Source organism: Miscanthus floridulus, chromosome 4 (assembly GCF_019320115.1).
Source record: "Miscanthus floridulus cultivar M001 chromosome 4, ASM1932011v1, whole genome shotgun sequence".
In the NCBI taxonomy this organism is placed as follows: domain Eukaryota; kingdom Viridiplantae; phylum Streptophyta; class Magnoliopsida; order Poales; family Poaceae; genus Miscanthus; species Miscanthus floridulus.
In genome coordinates this window covers 48,839,216-48,858,544 of record NC_089583.1, presented here as the reverse complement: position 1 = coordinate 48,858,544, position 19,329 = coordinate 48,839,216, and the positions used below count along the sequence as shown (strand labels likewise).

General features: G+C 45.9%; 4 protein-coding genes, 1 long non-coding RNA gene and 1 pseudogene across 6 annotated transcripts; 2 read left to right on the top strand and 4 right to left on the bottom strand.

The window, feature by feature from the left end:
• The first annotated feature begins 1,209 nt into the window (after positions 1 to 1,209).
• LOC136551495 (uncharacterized) lies at positions 1,210 to 1,845 on the top strand. Its single transcript, XR_010782580.1, has 4 exons — positions 1,210 to 1,336; positions 1,420 to 1,489; positions 1,586 to 1,684; positions 1,772 to 1,845. It is a non-coding gene; the product is annotated as an uncharacterized lncRNA (long non-coding RNA).
• Positions 1,846 to 2,874: 1,029 nt separating this feature from the next.
• Positions 2,875 to 5,104, bottom strand: LOC136549684 (probable serine/threonine-protein kinase PBL23). The gene is made up of 2 exons (XM_066541062.1): positions 4,233 to 5,104; positions 2,875 to 4,124 (listed from the first exon to the last, which is right to left on the bottom strand). Exons 1-2 carry the CDS (start codon positions 4,465 to 4,467, stop codon positions 3,073 to 3,075), a joined length of 1,287 nt encoding a protein of 428 aa, XP_066397159.1. The 5' UTR covers positions 4,468 to 5,104; the 3' UTR covers positions 2,875 to 3,072.
• An 18-nt stretch (positions 5,105 to 5,122) lies between these two features.
• On the bottom strand, positions 5,123 to 7,282 carry LOC136549685 (uncharacterized; annotated as a pseudogene).
• A 1,126-nt stretch (positions 7,283 to 8,408) lies between these two features.
• Positions 8,409 to 9,701, bottom strand: LOC136548499 (uncharacterized). Its single transcript, XM_066540002.1, has 2 exons — positions 9,535 to 9,701; positions 8,409 to 8,877 (listed from the first exon to the last, which is right to left on the bottom strand). The coding sequence occupies exons 1-2, from the start codon at positions 9,699 to 9,701 to the stop codon at positions 8,409 to 8,411; spliced, it is 636 nt and encodes a 211-aa protein (XP_066396099.1).
• A 104-nt stretch (positions 9,702 to 9,805) lies between these two features.
• On the top strand, positions 9,806 to 15,503 carry LOC136549683 (histidine--tRNA ligase, chloroplastic/mitochondrial-like). 2 transcript variants are annotated; one of them, XM_066541061.1, is made up of 11 exons: positions 9,806 to 10,370; positions 10,502 to 10,590; positions 10,685 to 10,814; positions 10,906 to 10,998; positions 11,532 to 11,606; positions 12,508 to 12,625; positions 12,883 to 13,016; positions 13,558 to 13,686; positions 14,385 to 14,545; positions 14,614 to 14,728; positions 15,365 to 15,503. In XM_066541061.1, the coding sequence occupies exons 1-11, from the start codon at positions 9,990 to 9,992 to the stop codon at positions 15,455 to 15,457; spliced, it is 1,518 nt and encodes a 505-aa protein (XP_066397158.1). In that variant the 5' UTR covers positions 9,806 to 9,989; the 3' UTR covers positions 15,458 to 15,503. The 2 variants fall into 2 exon arrangements, with proteins under 2 accessions (XP_066397158.1, XP_066397157.1); XM_066541060.1 differs by having other exon boundaries at positions 9,811 to 10,370; positions 12,874 to 13,016.
• LOC136549682 (glucomannan 4-beta-mannosyltransferase 1-like) lies at positions 15,430 to 18,126 on the bottom strand. The gene is made up of 2 exons (XM_066541059.1): positions 17,746 to 18,126; positions 15,430 to 16,719 (listed from the first exon to the last, which is right to left on the bottom strand). The coding sequence occupies exons 1-2, from the start codon at positions 18,124 to 18,126 to the stop codon at positions 15,430 to 15,432; spliced, it is 1,671 nt and encodes a 556-aa protein (XP_066397156.1).
• Between the last annotated feature and the right edge of the window lie 1,203 nt (positions 18,127 to 19,329).

Genomic DNA, 19,329 nt, shown 5'->3' with positions numbered 1-19,329 from the left:
ACAACGATCTCCAATGCCTCCACGCCGGTCTCCAACACCGGCCTCATCGCCTCCACGCTGGTCTCCAACACCACCCCCACCCCCTCCATAGCGACGCACTACAGAGACGTCTAAGGTCCCGGTGGCAAAGAAGACCCCAAAAAAGAGTTATTTCTTAAGAAATACTTCCTGAAAAGACTGATGAGCAAATAGCAGCTGAAGAAGACAAAAAAGTAAAAGATTTTTTATAGATATCCAAAAGCAGAGACAAGCGAAGCTTATAGAGAAGCCATACTTTTACATACCATGAGATCTGCTGAGGCAGAAGGTCGAAGCTCACAAGAAAAAGATGCTTAAACTTCGTAAGCCTCTGCCACTATCAGACTATGACCGCTCCCTTGTGAAGTCACATGATGCAGATAAGAAAAGGAAAAGAGCATCAGGGAAGGATGTCCCATAGCTCGGATAATATAAGCAACCAATGCAAAATCTTATTGTTGCTAATGAATATGGTTCCAACATAGAAGTCTATCGACCAGGCAACTCTGGAGAAGTGTCGGTTCAAGACCTTATTGCTTTTTTTGAACTAACTGGTTTAACCTTGGATCAATTGACGGGCAAAGCTCCAATCCAGAACCTGGAAGACTTATAAATTTGGCAAAAGTCTGTACAACCCTACGGCTCTGAATGAATTGGGTACGTAAATGTACTTGCTCAACAAGTGATACATGCAGGCGTGTGGTAGGGGTGAGGAGCGGATCTTTGTCAGATTTAGAGACCATCATTACTTCCATGGCGATGACATCTTACATATTAGTTTCGAAGAATTGCATCAACTATACCACATGGATGCTCTAGACAAATCAATCATTAGCTGCTTTTGTTTGTAAGCGATTCTTACTTTTATTTAATAAACTCACTTCCATACGTACGTATATATAATTATTCTCACATGTAACTTATATTTATATATAGATTCCAGATGTCAGAGCTCCAAAGAATACAAGACAACAGTGTTGGCTTCATTGATCCTTATATCGTATTCAAAACCGATATTATTGTCAAGGAGCAGTGGGTATCTGAAGCATAGAAAAATATCATGAGGTTCTTCGTGAAGCAGCACGACAAGATAACAATACTTTTCTCGTACAACTTTGAGTAAGTGTTAATAATAATATAGTCTACACATTTTATGTAATATCAATACAACTTATATGCATGTACGTGTGTGTATAAACCAATGCAGGTTTCACTGGATACTCATTGTCATTGAGTTAAACTCAAGTCGGTTAGTAATCTTAGACTCGTTGAGAAAAGAGCGGGCACTATACCAAGATATGATAGACATTATCCAGGGGTAATTTCGATCTCTCGCGCACAACTATTATTGAATAGACTTTGCCATAATTTATTAACGATCGTACATTATTGGTCGCACAGGGTTTGGAAAGAGTTTATTCGGCAACACCGTAAGGATTGCAAGGCACCACTTAATGTAGTTGAAATACCAGTAAGTTGTACTATATATACTTCCCCACGTGTTTAATTATTATATCGTACTTCAATTTACGTGTGAGATGATGAGAATAATCTTCTTCTCGTACAGTGATGTTTGCGGCAGCAACCAGGTAATAACTTGTGTGGATACTATGTTTGTGAATTTATCACTGCACACATAAGAAGAACTCCTGAAGATGTCCTCAGAGTATGTATATATCAATTTTTTTTATTTATTTTTAAATGAATATATATATATATTAATTAATACGTTTTCTTTTATTTCAAATGCAAGACTAAATGGTTGAAACAAAGGGTCATGCAAAAAGACCATCTGAAAGCAGTTCAAGAGTCAATAGCAGGATTTCTTCTAGAAAAAATGCTAAATCCCAACGGCGAGTTCTACTTTGATCCTAAGAAATAAATAATGTAAATTAAATGTTTATTGATATCGTTATTTTCGAGAACAAGATTATGAAAGTGTTGTATATATACATATATATCTATAATATATATAGTTTCATACTTTATTCGAATATAATAATACTCGAGATGAGAAATAGATGTAATTATATGCGTGCGTGTATTTATACAAGCAGCGTAGAATACGTACATAAAAATATATTATATATTAAACAAATATGTGTAACTGAACTGAAAACAAATTAAACAAAAAAAAAGAAAAAGAAAAGGAACCTTTAGTCCTGGTTGGGGTTACCAACCGGGACTAAAGGGTGCGGCCACGTTTGCTTGGCTGGAGGGCATTTAGTCCCGGTTGGTAAGGTCCCTCTTTAGTCCCGGCTCGATGACCCGGGACTGAATGTTCCACCTTTAGTCCCGGGATCGTTGTCCCGGCGCGATAATCGGGACTAAAGGCCGTTACCGCCCGGGACAACAAGGCCATCCGGTGGTAGTGAAGGAAGATACTGTACCATGGCTGATAAGCTCTGGCTGAAACCAACCAGCGAACAGGCTGAATAAAATCCAAACAAAACCTATATTACATGACAAATGGATGACAGACATCATAAATATTGATACATTTTGTTATATATAATCTCGAACCTATTATAGTATGACTTTGATTAATAATCCGGTAAGGTTGCTCTCATTCGGACGGATGGGGCATCTCTGTTGTAGTGCTGAATGGAACCGTGAGGAGATAGAAAAGGAAGTAGAAGTCGATTTCACGCTGGAGCAACTCAACCATGGCAAAAGATTTTACGGTTCGATCCTCAGACAAGGTTCAAACACTGAGAATAAAGAAATACACTAGCAGTTGGGATGTGACGCATTGGCAAGAGAAGAGTGTTAAAAGTTCGAGAGAGAAATTCACCTACCGTTGTCCACACTGGAAGAAACGAACGAGAGGTGCTCTTGAGAAGGCGACATTTTCTTGGAATGAGAGGAAATATACACTAGCTAGTGTCAATTCATTTGTAAATACATCAACTGTCTCTGTGACAATTAATACGCGTTATGGTTTGTAATGAAAGTCGTCCTTTCATCGATCGATGGGACATACGCATGCAACATCATCACATTATATGTATGATGAATGCACGTTGCGCTTGACAATTTTCCTGAGACATGATGTTACGCTTGGTCGTCGTCGTGTCCGGCAATGTCTGTTTGCTGCTGCTGCTGATTGGGATTCGGAGCCGGTTCGTCGTCGTCAGCGGCTCCTCCTCCTGCTACCGTGAGGTACTCGAGCGCGGTGACGACGTCGCTGATGGCGGGGCGCATGGTAGCATCCTCCTGGAGGCACATGGCTGCGATGGCGAGCGCTTGGTAGAGTCCCTTGGTGGGGTAGGCTCCCTGGAGCAGCGGGTCGGCCATCTCGGCGAAGCGTCGCTTGTCCTTGAAGCGCGGGCCGGCCCAGAGGACGAGGTTGTGCTTGTCTGGCGACCTGGTGGTGTCGATGGCGCGGCTGCCGGTGATGATCTCGAGGAAGACGACGCCGAAGCTGTAGACGTCGGACATGGTGGTGAGCTTGCCCGTGAGCGCGTACTCCGGTGCGCAGTAGCCGTAGGTGCCCATGACGCGCGTGGACACGTGTGTCTTGTCGCCGACGGGGCCGACCTTGGCGAGCCCGAAGTCAGAGAGGCGGGCGCGGAAGCCGGTGTCGAGCAGGATGTTGGAGGCCTTGAAGTCGCGGTAGATCACGGGCGGCCGCGCGGTGTCGTGCAGGTACTCGAGGCCTCGCGCGGCGTCCTGCGCGACGCTCATGCGCGTGGCCCAGTCGAGCGGCGCGCGCCCCGGGGGCAGGTCCAGCAGGTGGTCCTCCAGGGAGCCCAGCGGCATGAACTCGTAGATGAGCATGCGGTGGTCGGCGTCGGTGCAGAAGCCCAGCAGCGTCACCAGGTTGGGGTGCTTGAGCAGGCTGAGCATGAGCGCCTCCACCAGGAACTCGCGCGTGCCCTGCATGCCGTTGCGGTCCAGCTGCTTGACGGCCACCTCCGGGCCCGACGGCGACCCCAGGCGGCCCCTGTACACGGGGCCGAAGCCGCCCTCGCCCAGCAGCGACTCCGGCCGGAACCCGCCCGTGGCCTCGGACAGCTCGGCGTACGTGAAGGCGCGCGCCGTCACCTTGCCCGCCTTGCCCATCTTGAGGATCTCCTCGGCCACCCGCCTGTGACGGTAGCTCACTGCATATGGCACATGCATGGTACCATTGCCGTCATTTGAATGCATGGTGGATATATTGGATTGGATGATCATCGATCGATTGATCACGATAACGGTGGGTATGGTACCTGACTCGGCGACGATGTCGTTGACGAGGGCGACCAGGTTGCTGTTGTCGACGCTGTCGGTCCTCCTGCTGCTCTTCTCCTCGCCGGTGGCCTGCCGCTCGGGGGGAGCACGACGATCATTGTTTCGGTATGACGAGGGGGCAGAGGACGAAGAGGTAGCCGGGGACGAAGCAACAACGTGATCATGGTGGGCGCTCCCGTCGGTGTGGGACTGGAAGCAGCACAAGATGCCCATCGCCGTCGCCGTCCAATGATTGCCCGACTTGTCCGCGTCGATTGATTAAGCGATCAGCGAGCTAGCGGCAATAGAAACGAATGCTTGAGCAAATTCGAATCAGAGTTGAATTTGCCCAAGCATTCACCCAAATCCAATCCGATTGGATTGTGTGTACAAGTGACACGATGGCAATGCAGCGGCAAGCCGTGGGGTCCGCCGGCCGGCGAGGGAGGGGATCGCAGGAAGCCAATATCGTCCAATTGGATGGAGGTTGGCCACGGGACAAGAAGCAGCAGCAGCAACAAACAAATCAATAATAACAGGCCGCCTAGAATGTGAATGATCCGGTTGTCATGTTGCGGGCAGACAGACCCCACCAGGTCACCAAAACTGGACCAATGTAACTGATGGCAGGCCAAAAATAGCATATTGTCGCGTGCAGGATTGCGTGCTTGCAGGTTGCTGCTGCTGCTGCTTCAGCTAATTTTGGAACAAAAACAACTGCTGCTCTTGATCTCTATTTCATCTAGAGGGAACATTCTAGATGAGATGATTCATCACAAGTCTATTCCTCAAATTTGGTAGAATAACTCCAATCTTCACATTAGTGTTAATTGTTAGCCTGTGAAATGAGGCGAGCATGCATCAATCCATTTCATTCTACAAACAAAACAAAAAAGTGAGGAGTGAGAAGATGGACTAACTTATTCCTCAAATCAAACAGCCTATTAATATTTGGAATCCATTCAGATGACACAATCACCCGCTCTCCATGGAATTCAGTACATACCAATCACAGAGATTAGCCAGGTCCTGATTTGAAAATATGGCAGCTTAACACTCGCTCTCTGGATCCCCATCTTCTCCACGGCCATCGCTAGCAAGATTCACCTTAACCAGCTTTTCTGCTCCTCATCATCTGAAGGTACATGAAGATGAGCCTCTAGCATAAGGATCTCCCAGTTGTGATGCCGCAGAAACGAAAGCAGACCATCCTCTACACAACACAAAAGATTCCATCATCGTTTGTATCAAGTATATGTGACTAATCGGAGCACAACAAAGGAGAAAATTGTAATCAAACCTCCATTTCGGGTTGCCTTAATCTGGAGAAATCCTGACCCATGTGGCCCAGATACAGGGAACGTGCATGACACAGATCTCCGTCGATGGCCCACCTCTAGAGAAGCCTCATACCACAGTCCTCTGACTATTGGCGCTCCAATTGCATCCACAACCGAAGGGTTGTCAGCAGCATACTCGATTGCCTTACTGAAAACATTCAAACTTGTAATTTTTTTTTGTTAAAAGCAAACAGAAAAAAAGAAATGATACATCCATGTAAATGTCAACCAATGTAAGGGACAAAAATAGAATATATGGAAATGAAATTCATATGCATCTAGAAGAACATTATTAAGGTAACATAAGCTTCATGGCTGATTAACCAAAAAAAAGGATGCCCATATAAAAAATTAAGATAAAAGGAAAATAAACTAAGATGTCTAGAATTTAGTAGAATATTGAATGAGTGCTAGAGGACATTATTTATTCTCTACGGCTAAAGCAATGGAGACCAAATAAACCACACACATCACACGTGTATGAGGACTTAACCCAACTGTTCTTGTTTTCATTAAAGAAAAAAAGCACCATTCACTTTGCTTTAATAAAACACCATTGGACTTTAAAAAAACATCATTCACTAAACCAACAAATTACTGTACAACCAGATAGTAGGAGTGCATAATGGTTGTCCCAGATAAAGTCAAAATTTGTAGTGTGTGTTGTGCTGACATATTGCAAACACATTAACATTGATACCCAGTGGTGAGCAGTTGATTGTTCCCGAAGTGAACTCCTACCATTCACATGATACTGATTCATAAACAGAGGCAAGATGTTCGGATCTCACCATGGTACTCAGGCAAGAGGTTTGGACCTCCCCTTTAAAGACAAGATGTTTGGGTTTGGGAAATTGCCCACTGTGCCATGCCTATTCCATCCTATACATCCCATTGATGTGGAAAGAAATCACATCTCTTTGCTCCTGACTGAAGACCAAACTACAGAGTTCTAGGACTTGCTTGCATGCAATTCAATTCTCACTGAGGAGCTAAATATTAGGAGCACAATAGTAGATTGGGCTGGATTAATTTTGTTTGGAGAGACGAAGCCGAAAGAAAGGAGGAGAAAGAAAGCTGACGTTGTGCATCCATTCAGCCTGTTCGCTTGTTAGTTTCAGCCAGGGCTTATTAGCCAGCCAAGAGTATTTTCCTCTCACGACAAACCAGCACCAGCCGTGCTTATCAGCCTAGAAACCTACCCGCGAACAAACCAGCACCCGCCGGTCTTATCAGCCAGCGAACAGGCTTATTGAAGATGGCGAGGTCATTGACGGCGCTGAGCACGAGCCCCCCAGCAAGGCTGATGGCCCCGATCGACAGGACCCTCCGTGGTAGTGAGCTCTTGCGGCTGCCGATGGAGTCGCTTCTGAACGAGCTGAAGCCAAAGTTTGGCATGACACAGAGAAGAAGACGAGAGATCTCGGGGTCAGTTCGGGCTAGGAATTTGGAAGGAAAGATTTGTAGATGAATTCCTACCGATAGATAAGACCGCCGGTACAGGCTCCTGGAGTGCGCAACTGGGTGATTCCGGCGAGCTTTCTCGCCGCCGCCGCCCATCTCCACGACATTTCACTTCTCCCCGCCGACGGAGAAGACAGAAGAGGATGGAGGGGCGGAAAAAATATAAGGAAGCCCAGCAAATTGCATCGCTAATGGGCCTCAGCCTGGTGAGGTCCGGCCCAAACGTGAATCGCATCGCATTATCTCCGCTGCACCATCCGCGGCCTTCTCCCACGAGAAAATTGCTGTTTTAAGTAGGCTTCGTCCTTTTGTCATCTCGTAAATAACATTCGTCAGCTAACCATTATCAAACTTGGCACACCACCAGAATGTCCTGTGACTGGATTATACCGTATTTTGATTATTTTTTTTGTTTCCATACTTTCGTTCCCGTTTTACCCCTCACTCCTCGTAAGCTTATCCTCAGCTTATCCCCAGCGCGTCCGTGCCGACCGTCGTGTGCGGCGCGCTCCGGGCGCTCGTCGGCGCCGTCGCCGTCGACGCCAACAGCACCGATGCCGCCGGGGAGGTGTTCTGGAGGCTGCACGCGCTCACTTCGTCTGCCGCCGTCGCCGCGGTGTGATGTGAGAGGCCGGGCTGCTGGACCATCCGACTGAAACTGACCCAGTGCGGTTTGCAGTTCGTCTCCTCATCAGTGTCCTCCTGCTACGGTTCTACCGTGTTTATGTTCAGTCTAGTGACGCTACTGCTTCTCAGCTCTATTCTCTTGTGAATTGTGATGTCCAACTGCCACTTTGTACAGCTACGCTCTACTCTACTTGTAGTATATTATTATACTGCATCCATCAAGGAATGTCCATTTGCCTGCACATTTGGATTTCTGGCTGCAATAAACTGTGATGAACTATGGAACATGCATGGACTCCTTTTTGAGTTTAAGGGCGTCGACATCTACTCCACCACATATACCGCAATTAAGGTTACAAAGTGTTTAAAGTGGCGAGTACCGGATTGTTAAATATTCATAATCTTTTTCTATAACCTTGTGAAAGATACGATACAAACTTTGGGACGGAGGAAGTAGAAAGCAAATGTTTGTGGAGGAAAATAGTAAAAAGATCAAAACAAATGCCAATTAAGGTTACAAAGTGTTTAAAGTGGCGAGTACCAGATTGTTACATTGAACTAATAATATATCAGCCATACATTTGCAGCATCGCTCTTGTATATTGCCCTAACCTCACTTAAGGCCGCACATTGCCTCTACGCAGTAACAAGACCATTTGACCAGGTGACAAGCTTGTCCAAAACTCGATTCAGGGAAACTCCTGTTACAATGTGGCAAGGGCAAACAACCAACGCAATAGATAACTACTTCCTTGCTTTCTTGCTCCTGTGTGCATTCTCAGGAGTTGAGGCATCCACCTTGCGTTTCTTGGCTAGTTGCTTCGCTTTTCTTGCAGCCACAGCGGGTCGCTTAGCTTTGCGAGCACTCGCTCCAGTTTCATTAGTTTTGCTCTGCTTCCCTTTGTTGCTGGGCTGCTGGTTCACTTTCACCTTCTTCACAACACCAGATTTGCTTGATCTCAGGCCTTGATACGACAAAGCTGATGCCTTTCGTTTGGCTTTCTCACTGCCTTCATTAGATTTGCTGCCTGGTGTCGAAACCTCCTTGTGTTTTGGTACACGACTCCTTTTCTGGACTTCCGTTTTCTTTGGTGTCGTGTCCACCGGTTTTGCATGAGTGAGCCTCAACAGGCGATCTCTTATCTTCATATCCCGTTTTCTTGCAATAGAATTAGCAGCTTCCTGCATAGCATATATCACAATGTCAAAGGTTCTTGCAACCGATCATATTCAAAACATGCTTCTTATCAGGACAGTTAGGGAGTTATTTAGGTGTAAATATTGTATATTAATCGGATTGTTAACCAAAAAAATGAAATCAGTTTCCTAGTAGCTAAAATAAGAGAAGAAATTATTTAACAAGCGAGCTGTCCCAAGTGAAGACAAACCATGCCCAGTGTTGCAAGCTGCAGCATGGATGATCCAAGGAAAGCTTTGTTTGCATAGAAGCCAGGAGTAAAAAAGGCGGTTTCAAAATTTAAGATCCATGTTTATAATTGATATTTTAGCGCCGATATATAGTTCAGAAAGGAAGCCTTGCTATTGTACTTTCCTTTTTAAATACCACTAGTATAATTCAAGAAGGGGTCATGAGGAGATGGCATTGTTACTAACACTACAGCTTTCCAGAAATGATTTGCAAGATTGCATAGCCAGTCTAAACTCCTTCATGTTAGGGTACACTGTGCCAAGATCTATTCTACGGCGATTTGGGTCATGAACCACTGTCATCTCTCCTGGTAAATAGTCATCAACAACAATTGCTGCCCCAGTTGTATCAATTTACCAAGTATCGCCGTTCCATGAAAATTGGTTACTGTGTACAAGGAATGGCACCAGCAGTGACGTGTGCATCCAGCAAAAAAATCACCTGTGCGCAGGGACGGGGGTGGCGTCGGGTAGCCGTAGAGGTGCCCTCTCGCTGCCGTCGGGTGTCCGCGGCCGTGCAGCTCCTTGCCTGTGGCTGCCCGCGGAAGCAGCGCCGCCGTCGGCGGGCGGAGCCGGGGAGACTGGCTGGGTTGCCGACGGCGGACGCATGGCTTTCTGGTGCGTGAATGAGCAGCCAGGAAGGAGAACGAGTCGATGCTGAGGATAAGCTTATGAGGAGTGAGGGGTAAAACGGGAACGAAAGTATGGAAACAAAAATAATAATAATCAAAATACGGTATAATCTAGTCACAAGCCATTCCGGCGGTGTGCTGATAATGGTAAATTGGCGAATGGTATTTGTGGGACGATAAAAGAGCTCGTAATGGTAAAATAGCAATTTTCTCTTCTCCCACCTGTCCCTTGCTGCTGCTCCAATCTGCCAGTGGAGTCGAATCGATGGCGGCGTTGTCGTCGTCGCCGTCGCTTCGCCACCTCCTCCTTCTCCGCCCGCGCTTGCTCATCAGCCCCACCTGCCTTGCTGGCTCCTTCTCGCGCCGCCACATCCATGGCAGCCGCCGTCTCTTCTCCTCTGCATCCTCCTCAACACTGACCTACGGCGACGCCGTCTCGACGCACGGTGATGCTGATGGCGTCGTCGACGTCAACCCTCCGCGCGGAACTAGGGACTTTCCGCCGGAGGACATGCGTCTCCGCACCTGGCTCTTCGACCACTTCAGGGAGGTCTCCCACATCATGGCCTTCGAGGAGGTGGACTTCCCCGTCCTTGAGTCGGAGGCGCTCTTCATTCGAAAGGCAGGGGAAGAGATTGCGCAGCAGGTCATCTCCCCCTCCCGCACTCTTCCCCTCTCTTTTGTCTTGTCATCTTCATCTTTATTCAGCAGATAAGCTCATTCTGGTTTTTCTGAATTGAAGTCTTTTATAACTTTGCTTTTGATTCTGCACCGCAGCTCTACAACTTTGAGGATAAAGGAGGTCGCCGTGTTGTTCTCAGGCCGGAAATCACCCCTTCCCTCGCGCGCCTAGTCATAAAGCAAGGGTATGTATGCCTTTGCTAATCTATTTCTCACCTATCTATACGTGCCTCTTCTTTCCGTCAGAATGTGATGTTCACCTACTCTTCTTGTGTCTAGAAAATCAGTCTCCCTTCCACTAAAATGGTTTACTATAGGACAGTGCTGGCGATATGAGCGCATGACCAGAGGAAGAAGACGGGAACATTACCAATGGAATATGGATATATTTGGTGTGCCTAAAGTTCGGGTACCACCCTTCTCCTTTATTGATTCCGGATGCTGCTGTGCTCGTATGCTTTTGAACTGATTCAGCATTGCCATCTCATTCTTCGAATCAGGCTGAGGCTGAGCTTCTTCATGCTATTGTTCTCTTATTTCAACGTCTTGGAGTTACGTCTTCATATGTGGGGATCAGGGTGTCCAGTCGGAAGGTATTCACACTCACTCAAGTATCCCTCTTCAGTTTCACATTTTCCTTAATACTTCCCTTTCATGTATTTTGTGCCTTTTGATTTGGCCGTATGACTTAAAGGGCAGACCCAGTGCCGGAGGCTCCCACATGAGTGGGGTCTGGGGAAGGGATAAACCGAGACAAGTCTTTCCCCCGCAAAATCTGCGGAGAGGTTGCTTCGAACCCACGACCTGGTGACTCAGTGAGACAGCTCTCACCACTGCACCAGGCCTGCCCTTCCAAAAGTAAATTGTTAAGCTTTATTAGTACGCTATTAATCTCAGACTCTTAAACTACTATGACCAAATTGGTATTGTACATAACCCTGTCACTTCATGGTAGTGGATGTCCTTTTTTATTCCTTACCTATATCATAAGGAGATGAGAACTGTGGGAACTGGATTACCTAAAAATGATGTAGCTGCTGACACCTGAATATGTTATAACCTCTTGATATATGTTAGTGCATGTGTTTTCTCTGATTTCTTGCTGGCTCTCATTTGCTTTTTGCAGGTTCTTCAGGCTGTGTTGAACATGTACTCCATCCCAGAACATTTATTCACTGAAGTTTGTGTTATTGTCGATAAAGTATGCCCAAATTCTGCTACTGACTTACCACCTGCTCATTGCTGATTGCTGTACCATATTATCTTCTTGCCAGTTTTACTGTGTAGCTCTGGGTTGCGGTAACATGTTATCTGCTTTCCAATTATACTCTATTTGTAGCTTTGGGAGCTGACAAGTTGTCGTAATTTGTAACATTGAAGTACAAATAGAAATATGATGTTTTTTTTTTTATCTTCTTCAGCTTGTTATATTTTTCTTATATATACTAGAGGTCTAACCTTTTTGGTAATGGAACAAATCTTAAACCACCTCAACTCTTACTAGAGTCCAGAGATAACCCTTCAAAAACTGGTTGCCTTTTAAGGCCTTCTCCAGTGGCTGAACCCTGCGATGATGTATGAGCTTAAGAATTGATTCTTCATCACTGGAGGCCAACTGGAGTCTGCTGTCATGGGGGAACCGAACCTAAAATAGGAATCGTTTCTTACTCATTAATTAAACAATCATTTCTGTGAGGAGAGGCAGAAATTAACACACCACTGGAGAAGGAAGAGTAAAAACCATACCCCTCCTCTTTGGCATGCCTTTTTGCCAGTAATTGAACCCACCACTAGAGAAGGCCTAAGAGTTTGGCACTTGCTACGAAGAGCACATGTTGCTCCATTATATGGTGACATGGACCATTCTACCTCTATTATGAATTTGGAATTAACCAGTAACCAATTGCCATAGAAGTCCAGTCTCTGGAACAGATTATCACTGTTTTGTTTTTCATATATTAACTATTTGTAACAATTAGCTGGATACCCATGCATTGATGTAATTGTTTATTGCTATACTTTCGTTGGTGTAATGAATTGTTTATTGCTATACTTTTGTTGGTGTAATGACTGTTTTTCATTCTAACATAAGCATTATGCAGTTGGGTAAAATGACTAGGGAAGAAATTGAGAAGGAACTTATTTCAACTGGGCTGTCATCTGAAGCTGTTCAGGGTATCATCGATGTGCTTTCACTCAAGTCACTGTCCAAGCTTGAAGGTTTTCTCCTAATCTGTTGTTGTTGGCTTGTTATTATGCATGCACCATATGATATAGCTTTACTTGAATATTACATTGAGATAATGTTGCTAAATTGGAAAATATATATTCTCTCTTACATCGAGATTTTGTGCTTTAGTTGTTGTTAAGCTGACAATCTTGGCTTTCCTTATCCATATAAATGTTGGCTTTTTAATCTTCAGGACATTTGGCAAAGGTTCTTCTTTAATCTTGATATGCTTATGCAGAGGTGTTAGGCTCTGGTGTTGAAGCTGTTGCTGACTTGAAGAAACTCTTCTCTTTTGCGGAGCAATATGGTTATGCTGATTGGATTTGTTTTGATGCATCAGTGGTCCGTGGCCTTGCATACTACACGGGAATTGTATTTGAGGTTGTTTTCAGCTTATCTCTTTCTTATGTCAACAGCAGGACCACTAACAAAGTAACAAGCAGAGAAGGGGCCATGTCATCAAACTGCACATGAAAGCTTATTTAGAAAAGATATATTCGTTTTCAGATAATAATCTCTATTTTATTTACAAAAAATATTTATGTAGCATTTGCATGGTTTGGGTATGTGTGGCTTTGTAACTTGTAAGGGTTCCTACCCTTTTTTTCTTCTGAATATAATGATATGTAGCTCCCTGCATATTAAAGAAAAAGTATTTCTGCAGCATTTTCTAAAGTCAAATGTTGTGATTTCTGTTCTTAGGATCATTGTCAACGCTTAAGCTACTATAGTCCATGTAGAATGTGGCAGGTCATAATTTGATCTACCATTTAATATTTTTGCTTGATTAGATAGTATTTCCTTGTTGACCTGACATCCTTTTTTTTCTTTCCGTTTTCTTCCTTTTTCAAATATATGTATTGTACACTACCTTTTTCATGCCATGAACTTCTGTTTTGAAACTCTTGTACCACTTTTGTAGGCATTTGATAGAGAAGGAAAACTAAGGGCAATTTGCGGTGGTGGAAGGTATGATAGATTGCTTTCAACATTTGGAAGTGAAGATATACCAGCTTGTGGCTTTGGATTTGGAGATGCTGTTATAGTGGAAGTATGGCATGTTCTGTCTTATCTCTGGTTCTTTTCTTTTTAGAATTATAAGCAATCTGGTTGGTGTAATATTAAGTTCAGGTTTAGATAGATGTTTAATGCAGATATAAGGGCAACATCTGTTAATATGAGCCTAAACAATAACCAATTCAAGACACTAACCATCACAAGTGCTATGTGTGTGCTAATTCATGCAATGTGGAGTCTGGAAATAAAAGTCTAGTACTTGACAACATGAATTAGCAGTAGTTTTTCTTAATAAAAGTCTGAGTTGGGAGTCTGCTGTGAAGAAGGAAAGGTGTCTCTGGAGCTTGGTCACAGCCTGCGTGCTGTTGGTGCCAGAACTGGGCATGCATTAAAAGTAGTTTTCGCGTGTGGTTGGACGCTTTGTTTGGCTGGTGACGTTTGTGATCTAGTTAAAACGCTTGTCGGTTACGTTGGTCGTTTTGTGCGGGCTAGGTGAACCCTTTGTGTTCATTCCAGTTAGGCCTTTCCTTAGGTTCAGTGCATTTTTCTTTTGGATTTACAGACTGTTGTATTTTCGTTGCTTTTGAGTAATGAAATTCGGTTCGTCTGTGGTGGAAAAAAAGATAACATGAATTTCTTGAAAAGTATTAGTGCAGTTTATACATCATTTTGAGTTTGAGGTACTGCTTCAAGGGAGTGGCATTTATTTAATTGTAATTTGTGTTCTAACAGCTGCTCAAAGAAAAGGGTCTTTTGCCTGATCTGTCGCGTCAAGTTGATGACATTGTCTTCCCTTTGGACGAAGAACTTGAAGGACCTGCATCCGGTATTGCTTCCTCTCTGAGAAAGAAAGGACGTTCTGTGGACCTTGTAGAAGACAAGCGTCTCAAATGGTATACCTACCATATTTTCCCTTCTTTATTTATTGCTGTGTCTGAAATATCTGTTTTGGTACTACCAGGATATTTAAACACGCAGAGAGGATCAATGCTAGCAGGCTGATATTGGTTGGAAATTCGGAGTGGGAGCGAGGCATGGTTCGTGTAAAGATACTATCAACCAGGGAAGAATTCGAGGTAAAGGCAGGTGAACTAGAGTGATTGTTTTGCTGATTATAAGGATCACTTCAAAAAATCATGGGTTTTCTTTTCCTTCTCTCTTTGTCATTTGTCTTAGAAGTCATGTAGATACATGGAAAAGATACAACTCATGGTATGTTATGAACCTATGCTCTCTGTGTTGTATCGTCATTTGTTTAGCTAGTTTCAGTAGCGCTAAGAGTTATCAACAGACGACGTAAAAATGTTAGGTGTTATGCTAGCCTCGGCTAATGCTGCTGGTGAGTGAGATGGATAAAATCAAACCGGAGTTAGCTAGCCCTGGATTTTAACCTGCTGTAACAGTATGTTCTGCGAGTAAATTGTTGCTGCTGTTATGTAAGCCTGTAACAACCAATCATATTCATTCAGAATGCATGAGCCAGGTAGTGTGTTCATTTGACTGGAAGTATACATGACACATTAACGTACAACCTACAGTGACTGAGGTCCAGCTTGGCCATGAAGCCTTTTTTTTGTTTTGTTTTGGTTGAATCTGTTTTTTCCTTTATAATGTAGCACTATAAAAAAAATCTGATTTATCATGACTATTCCCCACGCGATCGATACAAGGCTACAAATAATTTAACCAATGTTAGGGACTTTGGATCACAGGCACTGACAGTCGTCGGCGCGCTGTTGGTGGGTTGGTCAGGACTCATCATGACTCATGAGACTCATCAGGAGGGTGCCGTGGCGCCAACGTAGCCGAAGCCAACGATAAAGGCCGCCGCCGATTGCAGGAGCAGGTACAGGTAGTAGTGGTCGCGGCCGAAGAAGACAATGTCGTAGACGGCGCAATAGAGCAAGCACGCTCCCATGGCGAGCTCCAGCACATGCATCTCCCGTCTGGTGCTGCAGCACCTGCTCCGGAGCACCTGCTGTTTCTTCTTCCTCGCGACTACCGGAGCAGCCTTGCCGCTACCGAGCTTGTCGGTGACCACCCACTCGTTGGCGCGGCTGGCCTCCAGCAGGCCGATGACGGCGGCCTTGGATCGGTGCATGGACATGACGTTCTCGAAGAGGATCCAGAAGATGAGGAGGTGGCAGGACCTGGGCGTGCAGGCGGCGTTGAGCAGCGTGATGAGCGCCGGCACGTACATGGCCACGTACTTGGGCAGGCGCACGTCGCCCTGCACCAGCACGCAGGCCGGGATGACGACGCAGTAGAAGAGGAAGGTGACGAGGTGCGCCACCACCTTCCTGACGAAGAAGAAGGCGTAGAGGAGGTGCAGCTTCTTCCCCAGCGACACCTGGTCGCTGCGGAGGATCTCCGGGAGCACCTTGCGGAACAGGTTGGCAGGGCCGCACGACCACCGGTGCTGCTGGTAGCGGTACGCCTTGAAGGTGCTGGGCAGCTCGTTGCGCACGACGAGGTCTCCCACGTAGACGAAGCGCCAACCTCGCAGGCTGGCGCGCACGGCCAGGTCCATGTCCTCCACGGTGGTGCGCTCCTTCCATCCCCCCGCGTCCGCCAGCGCGGCGGCACGCCACACCCCCGCCGTGCCGTTGAAGCCGAAGAAGGCGTGGCAGGCGGAGCCCACCTCCTGCTCCACGGCGAAGTGGTAGTTGAGGGACATCTCCTGGATCCGCGTGAGGATGCAGTCGTCGGCGTTGACGTAGCGCCAGCGGGCCTGCACCAGCGCCACCCCGGGGTCCCGCCGCAGCAGCGGCACCGTGCGGCGGAGGAAGTCGGAGTCCGGCTGGAAGTCGGCGTCGAAGATGGCCACGAACTCGCACTCCCTGGCGTAGTGCTTCTTGAGGCCCTCGCGCATGGCGCCGGCCTTGTACCCGTTGCGGTTGCTGCGGTTCTCGTAGCGGATGCGCACGCCCTTGCCCGCCCACCGCGCGCACTCCACCTCCACCAGCTCCCTGATGGCCGGGTTCGTCGAGTCATCCAGCACTTGAATCACCAGCTTGTCCGATGGCCATGACATCCCGCACGCCGCTCCGATGGACAGCCGGTACACCTGCATGCATGCGCGTGTTTTTTTATTGCCCCATTGGTCAAATGGCCATTAGCATTATTTCAATTTTGCCCCATCGGATTTTCAATCCACGGCTATGACCAATTTTCTCTCGACGTTAATTATCTGCGTCACGGTCACGGACAGGATCGCTAACAACAAACCGTGAGAGTTGACCTATATATATATATATATATATATATATATATATATATATATATATATATATATATATATATATATATATATATATATATATATGGTAACGTATCCACACCTCTAACTTTCACTCCTACTGCTGCCGTATATGCAAAACGAATGCTCCAAACAAGTAATTAATATTCATCATGAAAACAAACAGAACCATATCTAGCTATTTCTTCATTTCTGTGACTTGTGACGTTGGGGGAAAAAAGAAAAGAAATTAAAAGAAAAAGAAGAAACGCGTCCCAAGTAAAGAAAAATAAAGTAGCTTTAGTTTCTAGCTTCTACATCAATGAGAAACATTTTAAAGAGAATGGGTCTGTTAGTTTCGCTGAAAAAATAAGCTGAAACACTGCAGCTGATTTGTTACGAGAGAAAACACTGTTCTGACTGAAAAGACAAATAAAAAGTACGGATTATAAGACAAAGAACAGGGTCAATATCACGCAGCAACTACTGACTGCAAACGAAACAGGGCCAATATCACGCAGCAACTACTGACTGCACACGAGGAACGCACACATATAGTACGATGCAGCGTGCTTGGGGTGATCGATCATGCATGCTACTCATGGAATGATGGACGCTCCGACCCCTTTCGGTTGTTTGGCGTTCCGGCTTCACGCACGCTTTCTTTTCTTGCGCCAGTACAAACAAACAAATGCTACTTGTACTAGTACTGCAATGTCATACCATACTGCTGTGCATTTATTGTGTGCCAATGCCAATCAGCTAGTAGGAGTATACTACTAGTAGTAAATAAGGAAGCTCGAAGCAGAAATCTGAATTGGATGCTAGCAATAATAATCAAGCGTTCTCGCTCACCTGTCCCTCGTTGAACATGGGGATCTGGACCAGAACCATGGGGCAGCAGTGGTCGTCGTCGCCGGCCTCCAGGTCGTCGTCGTCGTCCAGCATCATGCGCTGCTGCTCGTCGGCGAGGCGGCGGCGGCGGGAGCGCTGCTTGCGGCGCCGGCGGCGCAGCCAGAGCCCGGTGATCACGGCCGCCATGTAGAGGCGCTCGAGGAAGAGCATCAGCGACATGGCGGCGCAGACGTACACGGCCAGCTGCAGCGTCGGCACCACCACGGACCACCGCACCGCCTGCCAGGCCGCGCGCATGACGGACGACGGCGGCATCGTCGCAGGAGACCGAGACCCTGATGCGGCTGCTGCCGCAGCACCCAACAACCCGAGCCTCCTCATGGCTAGCTGTGCCTTGTTAGCTACACCTTGCTAGCTCGACGATTAATAGCCAAGAACAATCGGCGTGTGTAGGCAATAGGCATGGATCCGATTGCAGGGTGCACACGTATACGTATACGTATACTGTGGAGTGAAGAAGGGCTGTCTGTCTTGTGTATTTATATACAAACAAAATCCTGGACTCTACTAGACCAGAAGACACATACGGTAGTATATATAAAAAATAAATATACGATTAATTAATTTTGACATGTACAGTAGTATGCTGTATGCATCTGCTTCCCGGCCAGCTAGTGCGCTACGACGACGCTGCTTCCATCTGTGACGTATCGATCTGCACCGTCGCCGCTTAGTGCTTTGTTTTGCGATTGCGACGGTGGTTTTTTTTGGCTGTGCGCGCGTCATGTATGTGTATGTACTCCAGCCGTAGAAATACTGGATGTGCGGTACAGTGCGGTGCGTATATGGCCGATAGTGTACACGTGCACACGCGTACACGCCATGCATGTCATCGATCAGCTGTTTGCGCCCGCAGCCCGGCCGCGGTATATTGACATTGGGCCCATTATTGGCGCACAGCTAGCTAACACAAGCAGCGGCGGATCCAGAAAATATTTCAGGGGGCTAAACAACACTACTGCTCGATCTTAAATCTCAACCTTCCTATACTATAGAACTTTGTCTAAAAATTCATAGATGCTCCACAGGAGGTTCCACTGTTCCGATATGGGTAGGGGGGCTCGAGCCCTCCGCCCCACCGTCACCCTATCAAAAACACACACACAAGGTATTAGTGTCACTGCAGCACCTACGCGCCTTGATAAATATAATAAAATAAATATAAGTATGAAGATATCCTTCTATCCTATGTATTATCTATACGTATGAGATATAGATATATATAAGAACCAGCTCATGTGATATCTTCTTCCGTGCATGCCTCCTGCTGCCTGGCTGGCACATCACAGATTCACGGTACTATCTCCACCCAGAGATATAATTCCAGCTCCGGCCAAAGTCAAAATATCTTTAGTTTGACTGAGTTTATTAAAGATATTATCAGTATGTATGGCTATAAATAGCAGGTATATAGTAAAAAAATATTTAATGATTAATCTAATGGTATTATTACTCTATCCGTCCCAAGATAACTGCACATTTTGCTTCTCAAAAAGTCAAATAATTTTAAATTTGACAATTTTT